The sequence below is a fragment of the Liolophura sinensis genome, chromosome 1 (assembly GCF_032854445.1).
Source record: "Liolophura sinensis isolate JHLJ2023 chromosome 1, CUHK_Ljap_v2, whole genome shotgun sequence".
In the NCBI taxonomy this organism is placed as follows: Eukaryota; Metazoa; Mollusca; class Polyplacophora; order Chitonida; family Chitonidae; genus Liolophura; species Liolophura sinensis.
In genome coordinates this window covers 62,568,673-62,577,990 of record NC_088295.1, presented here as the reverse complement: position 1 = coordinate 62,577,990, position 9,318 = coordinate 62,568,673, and the positions used below count along the sequence as shown (strand labels likewise).

General features: G+C 37.9%; 1 protein-coding gene across 3 annotated transcripts; it reads left to right on the top strand.

Moving 5' to 3' along the window:
* LOC135479004 (uncharacterized) lies at positions 1-9,318 on the top strand. 3 transcript variants are annotated; one of them, XM_064758711.1, is made up of 3 exons: positions 1-22; positions 3,294-3,417; positions 5,341-9,318. In XM_064758711.1, exon 3 carries the CDS (start codon positions 5,352-5,354, stop codon positions 7,527-7,529), a length of 2,178 nt encoding a protein of 725 aa, XP_064614781.1. In that variant the 5' UTR covers positions 1-22; positions 3,294-3,417; positions 5,341-5,351; the 3' UTR covers positions 7,530-9,318. The 3 variants fall into 3 exon arrangements, with proteins under 3 accessions (XP_064614781.1, XP_064614789.1, XP_064614775.1); XM_064758719.1 differs by lacking the exon at positions 3,294-3,417 and having other exon boundaries at positions 14-22; XM_064758705.1 differs by lacking the exon at positions 1-22 and having other exon boundaries at positions 3,172-3,417.

Below are 9,318 nucleotides of genomic sequence, written 5' to 3'. Positions count from 1 at the left end.
GTTCTGAAGTGCAAGGTTTTGGGTACGGCTGAAGTTAAACATTGCAAACAGTTTCATTATATTTCAATCTCTAGACGCTGTCAACTTTTGATAATGTTGCATACTCCTGTGTTGTCGATATTTGCGCCTGTGTCAGCTGTTCGTGAAGAAGTGATATAGTCTCGATCGTCGACGTATATGTTCTGTGTTACAGTTACCCTGAGAGTGACAGTGTTGTTGATGCTACCCCTTAGTTGCGGGCCGTGTGCAAATATACTGTACATATTAAATAGAGACGACCTTTCAAACAGCATAGAGTGTGTCGCGTAACTTACTTGCTGGTACTTTTACCTCCCCGAATGATAGGCCATCTTGCTATGTTTTAGTGCAAACAAATGGATTTTAACTTGTTTACATGTTAGATTTGTTTTTATGATTTAGGTGAAATATCGGGGTCTAGTTTATACTAGATATCACTTTTGTTCTTGCAAAACTTCAAGCAACACTTAGACACTATTTCATTCACACTTTTGAATGCCTGCACATGTAGGAGAACTGCTCGGCTTGACGTTGATTGGTCTAAAATTCATGATCTCATCAGAGGGGTGAAGAGAGCGGTAGAATGAATTAAAATAGCCTTTTGTTTTTTGGCCAATTTGGGTAGAATAACTTCGTCTTGATCCTGGTGGTGTAATCCGATACTGCAGAACCTTGTTTCATACTTCATCACATCCCGAGAATGGTTAAGTTGGTTAAGTTGAACTTGAAACAAGGTTCAGCAGTATCGAGTTGCACTGCAAACAGTGTAAACATGTGTGAAAATGACACGTGCTTGTATAGGTAACTCTGCTGGGCCCATGCAGGTGTTTGAATTGTTTGTATTAGTTAGTTCTGGGTTTACGTCATGTTATGTATTAAAGGTTTTAGCGAACCCCAGTAGCCAATGCAGTTGTCCACCGCAAAAATGATAACAGCAGCAGATTTAGTTCACACCTAATATACTGTTACTGTAATTCTTCAACCTTATTGTTTATTCAGGCATATTCTGAAGGCATTATTCAGTGTTGACTTGTAAAATTACACTTTTTGTGAAGCACAGACATTGGCCAATCCAACAACTGTAGTTTTGTCTCCAAAAATCAACTTAAAAATGTGCATGAATTCTGCTGAATGTTGCTCTTCATATGCAAAAAGATTGAGGAATTAGGGAGTGTTGTTTTTTTGGTGCTATTAAAGTACAAAATAGAAAAGTTGGCCTTAAGGTAGAAGAAACATGAAATGATGCCAATTTCAGATGAAAGAGCATGAAAAATTATTTGCAGATATGGCATTGGATGTTTTTTTTTTTTTATGAAAAAATTTTTTTTTTGAATATTTTTGTACGGTGGGTACTAGGTATCAACCTTTGGTATTTATTTTCGTTGTTCTAAATAAGGTTGTGATGCATGTCAGTTAAATTTATACGAACGTAAATTTGTTGTTTATATCCCAACATATGGATTTTATCTGAATTATGATAACATTTATGAATATATTAAAGTATGATTATGATCCAAATCCAGGTTGAACACATTTTTCAGCTGAAAAAAAAAAAAATTCTAGCACAAATATATTTTATAAACATGTTACGCCCCCATTTGTAACACTATTTAAATGTAAAGGTGATCCCAAATACCCATCATACAAAAATTATTTTCAAGTGTCTTTTTCTCTTAAAAAAAAAAATTCGAAAAAATATTGGAGACCACATTCATAACTAACATTTCACAATCTTTCATCTGAACTTAATGTATTTTTAATATTTTCTCCACCTTTAAGTTAAAGTTAGTATTAAGGTAGTTTGAACAACTGGGCCTGTATTCGAGTAGCACAGCCATGAGGATTACAATGTGAAGCGTTATTTAATGCGTCATAGCCACCAGAGAAGCATATATATTTACAGAATTTCTTGAAATAAAAGCAACACCTGTATCCACAACTGTCACACGTAGGTATGCATAGTGATACATTGCAGTATTTCTTCTAATTTTTGGGACACCTGGTCTGCTCATTTTAGCCAATAAATATGTAATTGTAGTAGGAAAATTGAGTTTCTTTTTTCTCACATGATTAGGCCATCTAATGAAGAACATACTCATATCTTTAATTTTCCAAATGGCTGGTAAAGAAATGTAATATTCTACTTTCAACACTACTAATATCTGTCTCAAATTTTTAAAAGAATTAGGGTATTCAAACACTTACTGCTAAGAGAAATCCCACTGACAAACTTGCATTTTCGCGTTATCTCTTAGATAACGCTATCAAATTTACAGGCTATTCCTATCCCAGGCACTTCACAACTTACCACAGAGTTTATTTTAGGTGAGATACCAGACTACTCTTCTGTGAACAGACAGAGCAAAATATGGTACAGCACATTTGATCCAGTTTTGCACTGTACTGCGCCACTCAAATCAGAGGTTATATATTTGCATCCATGATGCATGAAGTATACAGTATCTTGACCTGCGCTAAGCTTTTAGCATGGAGAGAAAATGAGCTTCAGCACACCAAGTATTTGGAGGAACAAAGTAAGAGATGATAAGTAAATGAGTATTGAACCAGGTGTTAGGAATCGAATTCTGGCATTCTTGACTAACGAGCTGTAACAAGGAAACACAACAAGTGCAAGCATCGGCAGCCAAGGAATGCTAATAAAGACACAAATAATTAAGGTTACTCTGTGCAAAGTGGTTATACCACTTGACAGATGTGTTACCTATGAACTGAACATTATTAAACTCAATCAAAATATTTCGTGATAAAGTCTGTATCATTTGCTCAACTCAGAAGAAAGACTAAAGTGCATATCTGTATATATCAAGTTTAAAAGCATTCCGTACTACTTATTTTGTCAAATGGAAATTATCAGACAGTAAGGTGAGCAAGAGCCATGTTGTCTGTCAGATTGCTGTTTTAGCATGCACAGAAATTGTTTACCTGTCAATGTCGGTTTTGAGTTGTGACTGCCCACATAAACATTTAAATTTGAGTATTTAAGCCATGGGTAACACCTGTGTGGAGGAAGTGACTGCTTGAGATGGGGTAATGAAGTTCAGTGTTACATTGCTATCATACGGCCATGGCTCAGCAACTAGAACCAAAATGTTCTCTTGATATTGTTTAGTGTTTCTAGGTTCATAAATTAAATGGCCTCACACTCAGTTAAATTCAGCTGTTAAAGTGCCACTTCGTTTTTAATAGAAACTAGGTAGAAATACTAAAATGATATGATACTTGGATTTTATACTTGGATTTTAATTTCTTTGCAGACTTGAAAAATGAGATTTATTTCTTCATTTGGGTACCTTGGAAAGGTTAAGTATTTTTCTCCTAGGGAGAGAGAAGACAATTCATCTGTTCAGGAAGATGTTATAATCTGAAAAGATTTCAGTGGTATGTATGAAATGTAGGTAACAAAGTGTTCGCTTTTTATGGGTCTGTTGGTGAGAATCACCAGAGGCCCATTATAGAGGCATGAAACAATGTGAAGATGCCGGAAGTAGTTTCACCCAAGTAAGCCGTGTTAGTGCGCTTAACGAAATAGACCATGTGTTATGGTGAAATATTAGCTTCCTTTCATGATGTTTTCTTCATTGTTGTGTTGGGATTTATTTATATGTTATGATGGGAGCTGTAAGGACTAGGGTTATATTTGTGTTGATTTCCTCAAGCATTTTGACGTCATTTTTTTCTCCACACCTCACATGCTTTTACTGTTTATTCATCGATTAAAATTGAATGGGGAAATTCAAGTTGCGAACAAAGAAAAACAGCGTAAATAAGAATTTCAGCATATTCTAATTTCTGTCATGTGTCTTTGTCATTTATATGACATGTCTTTGCAATTTATTCTTTTTATGCTCTGGATTGAACTTCGATCAGCTGTGCATTGAAATCTAACGATCACAACAACAGCTAGTGTTCAGAAACCCTTTAGATTTATACACTGTACTATATACTGCCAATAAATAAAGCACAAGTAATAAATTCTTGTCTTCTGATGTAGGCCTACATTTGGATTTAGCATAACAGGCGTATGAGGTTTGATCCAAAAACGGCAGTTGTTCGTGTGTACAGAAATGTTTCGACAGGTAAAAAAAAAAAAATAACCAGTCGAGGTAGGCAAGTTACCATAGAATGAAATAATACTGCAACCCCTGCTATCAAAACAAAATGACAAGGTGAAGTTTGGATTGAGTGAGTTATTGGAATAAACCCAGTAGGCCTACAGGTTGAGGTGTAGTAAATAAATGTAGGCCTGTGAGTGTCATTCAGATTCATTCCCAGGAAGAGCTGAAATAATGTATTTATTCTAGAATGTTATGACAAGTCGTAATTCTGGGCAATCGACATGTACATACAGATAATGGTAGTCCTACATGTATATGTAACTACAAGAATCTCTGTACCGGAAGGTCTATGTATAGGTATATGCACATGTATGTATTTCAGTTTTCTCCAGCACCTTCACTCAATCAACTTAACACTTTCCAGGTGTATTGCTAAGGGCCCAAAATATGAAGTGTTGAGTATTTTAGAACATATGTACAGCGGTAGGCTTACCCGGTATTCCCTGTCTTAGAAATGTAGGGAGTACCGCACTACCTCTGAAAATTATCTGAAATGGAAATGGTCACGACTTAGTTGTAAAAAAAATTCGGGAAAATGTTTACAATGTTGCATTGTATCATAATATGATGTTCTGGTGCAATACATTTTCTTTAAAGTCATGTCATAATGAGGTGGGGACGGGGTCCTCCATTACAGACAGAATAACTGATAGGTCTTTTGTGGGTGGAGAAGACCAGTGAATTGTACTAGAGGACAACTGGTCATTAGTTACAAGAAAAATAAAAATAGAAGAAGAGCAATAGACCTATTTCACAGCCCTTGGGATCTATTTTTTTTAAGGGATTTGTGAGCAGGACATGTATGATAAAACACTGAGGATTTCACGTTTTCAAGATTCATCCAGAATTCAGAGTGTTTTCACTCAATAAAATTCTTACTGTCGTTAACCTAACATTTGATATGTAAAAATGCACTTTCAGACACCCAAATTAAAATGTTACTTTTGATACCATCACAAGTTTTTGTGACCCAAAAAATTAATCAATCTTTGCATGTGGCCCTATTAGGTGGATAAATCTATCAGAATCAAGCCAAATATGTCATTTGAAAAATGCTGAATTTAAGTTGAAACATAGTATAATATAGTAGAAAAGTTTTCTAAATTTAGCGTAAAAATTTTGCCATTTCCTGATTTTAAACAGTTCACTGTTCTCATGATATTGTCTAATTCTTTCTGTCTTGTAGATAATCTTGACATGATGGGCAGGATGCTGAACAGTGCTGTCTCCAACGCTTTCTACTTGGTCACCTACCTTTGGAAGGTCTTGGGAATTGTCTTTTCTTTGCAACTGCTCGGCCTAAGACGACTGTGCTCACCCTCTTCAGAGACCAAGCAGAAGGTTCTGGCTGTAGTGGAGAAGTTAAAGAAGAAAGAGGATGCGATTCTTGATGACATCTCGGCCCTTCCTCCTGATGAAGATGTCCTGGCTGTGACTGATAGTTCAGGGTACAATGCCTTACAGCATGCGGTTATATCAGGAGATGTTACAGCAATTAAAGGTTTACTCAGATTAGGATTCAACCCAGATTCTGCAGTCTGTAGCCCTGCAATTCACATCGCGGCACACCTGGGTAATCAGGAAATGGTCAAGAGTATCATAGCCTTTGGAGCGAGACTGGACCGAGAAGTCGGTATGTGTTTTCCACATCCCCACGTACCTGTTTACTTCAGGGACAACTACTTGGGCCTCAGCCAACACCCAGTGCACAAGTGCCACGACAGGAAAAGATCACCCATCCAATGCGCAATAGATGGTGATCATGTCTCCGTGGTAAAGTCCATTAGCAAAGCCATGGGTTACCGTTGTTCTCCTTCAACAACTCTCCCTGCGCAATTAATACAGTATTCCTGCAGGATGGGATCTCTGGAGTGCATTAAACATTTCGTTAATATGTGGCCAGAGTTAATAGAAGAACAAGATGCGAATGGTGACTCGCCCTTGATGCTGGCAGTTCCTTGGGGTCAAAACCATGTGCGATTCCTAATAGACAAAGGGGCAAATATGAGAAAGGTGTCCAAGCTGGGTGAAACTGTTCTTCATAGACTTTATAGGAACACAAAAGATGGTTATTTCTCTATTTTTGATACAACAAAATTCCTGTTGACCGCAGGCCTTGAGGAGGATGTTAATATGAAAGATTTCAAAGAAGAAACCCCTCTGCATATCCTTGTAGGCCACTTAGCTTTCGTATTAAAGGATGTTTGCTCCAGTGTTACAGATGGAAGCTCCCTAGAGCAAGTCCAGAACGAGTACCAGAAACAAGTTGTGCAATGCATGGGTCTGCTGTTACAGTACAATGCAGACATCAAGGCCACAAATGCTAAAAAGCATCAGCCGCTTTCAAAACTGCTGCACATAACGGTTGCAGCTTGTGATCGTAGAGACCCACATCCTTGCATTTTTCTGGACCCAGGTGACGAATATTTCAACAACTTTGCCATCCTGAACGATGCCCTTAAGGTTCTGCTGAGCCATGGAGCCGACCCCAATGCTCAATGTGCCTTAGGACATACATCTCTTCTTCTTCTCTTACAGTGCTTGTTATACGGTTGTCCCAAATCCTTATGCAGTCAGGCAGAAAACTTTTTGCACTGCCTGGAAACTCTTTTGTCTCATGGTGCTGAACCAAATTTCACAACACAGAGTCAGGCCACTTGCTCCACTTTGTTGGCGAGAATAGGTCAACGCTCCTTCTCTCTGAATCAGTCACGGAATGGTGAAGACGTAACATTACACGAACAATTTAGTAAACTACTGAATCGGTGCCTGAGGTTACTCCTTCAACATGGGCTTAATCCAAACCATACCACAACCAAGAGGAGTCGCCATTTACAAGGCGGAACGGGGAACGCCCTTATCGAATTTGTTCGTCTGGCAGAACATGCTACCCTCCCTCGTGACCTAAAAGCTGTTCATGATTGGCTGAAAACCCTGCTACAGTGGGGTGGAGATCCGGATATTGAGCCGTATCCGTCAGATCCGATTATCTGCCACTCCCAAAGCTCCATCTTCCTGAAGAAGCAGGCTTCTCAGCCGGTCAATCATTACATACATGAAGTCAAGGATCTTCAGTCCATCTTTGACCACGGACATGCTCTGGACCTGTTGCTGCTGTTTTACCACACCATGGATCACAGGATTCTGTTTGAGTGCCTGCGCTCTGCAAAGTTCATGTCACATTTCCATCCGATGGGTGCTACTGGTCAAGACTTCCTGTCTGCTCTGAATGAGTTGACAGATAATCCCCGCAGTCTGAAGAACAGCGCACGGGTTGTTATTTACAAAGCTTTAAACCGCTCCCTGGCTAAAAAAATCCCACAACTGCCACTACCAAAACGTGTGCAACACTATCTGCTTGACATAGAACACTAGGACTTTCACTGCATAAATTTTTGAAATCCCATAAATGTTGTGAAGAATGAGTTGGATATTGCTCAGGATAAATGAAAAGCATTTTTTTTTTTAATATTTTGAAGAGTATTTGTTCGTGTAGATATATGCATTCATGAGTGATGTGATATACCACGGTATGTTAGCCTACAAACATTTGACTTTGGACAGATCCGGTGAATTTGATAATGATGTTGTTTATATTGTCTAGAAAGTTCGTGGTAATACAGTATTTTCATGTGCCATTTATTTTTACATTATGAATGTTTATTAACTTGTTCTAGTTTTCAAAATTATCTTTATATTTCGATCATGGTGCTTGCCTTCTTGTTACCCTAATTTGAAAATCTGTGTTATGTTCTTACATATTTGTGACATCTACATATGACATGTAAAATATATATATATATATATATCCAACAATTTATATTTTATAAGTGTCTTGCATAATTATAGACACATATTTTCATAAAATGTTATTGTGCCATTCTACCCAGTCAGTTAAATTTGGTTGATATTCGGCCTTGTCTTGTTTGAAAAGGGTATAAAAATGGAAACTATAAACGTACTGATTATGTACACATGTACATATATAACGAAAACGAGAAAACCTTCTCATTTTCTACATACATATATGTATATATATTTATGTAGATGTGGTTTTCATTTATGTTTGTGCAATTACAGGCTTTCAGCTGTAAATTATGTGTATTTGCTAAACTCATTTGTATATTTTTTCTTTAAATGAAAAGTAGATTGCTATTACGAAAAAAAACATAAATACATCTCACTATGAAACAAACTGTTATGCTTTTGTGCAAAAGGTATTTTTGTTGGGGGCCTCTTTGGCTGAGGGGGTTAGCACGCCAGCAGGGTTAGTACGCCAGCATGTCGTAATGACCCAGGAGGCTCTCACCAATGCGGTCGCTGTGAGTACAAGTGCTGCTCATGTTGGTTTCCTCTCTGGCCATGTGTTGGAAGGTCCTCTCCAGCAACATGCAGATGATCGTGCGTTTCCCCTGGCTGTGCCTGATTTCCTCCCACCATAATGCTGGCAGCCGTCGTGTAAGTGAAATAATTTTGAGTACAACGTAAAACACTGATCAAGCAAATAAGTAAACCATTGTTGTGTTATTCACTTAGTTCTTTGATAATTTGAATCAGAATTTAAGGAATATTGTGAGTTCACACGTTTAGAAGAGATACATGTATAAGTAAGGTGGCGGCTCTCGCAAACTAGTGGGATTTAATGGTAGCTGCTAAGGGCACCATTTAGCAGACAGACCATACAGGGCGAGATGTATATTCAGTTTAGCAAACAGCGTAAACTCATGCCTTTTAGCCATGCTAGTGTGTGAGAGCCTCCAACATGTCTTGTCTAAACCTGCGTGGACTTGTGAAATTCCTGGAAAGCTGATTCAGCTTCCTAAGGTCTGCAAAACAACCGAACTCAAGAAGTCACTGAGTGAAGGATGCAGCATGACATGCATGGTCGTATTTAATTATATTCTGTTTTTTTAAATAGGGTTATCAGTCGTATTTAATTCTAGTCCCATTAATCTACATGGACATGTATGTTGACCTTCAGTATATTTGTCATCATGTGTTGTGTTAAAAGTGTATTTTGTTATTTCTCCTGTGCATCTAGGGAAACTCGTCTTGTTAAAGTGCCTGGGGGAAACCTGGGGTTATTCATATGTAAAGCTTTCAGTCAGAAATCTTGGTACATGTGCATGAGGGTACAGTATTTGTTGACCCAGTGTTGTTTCAC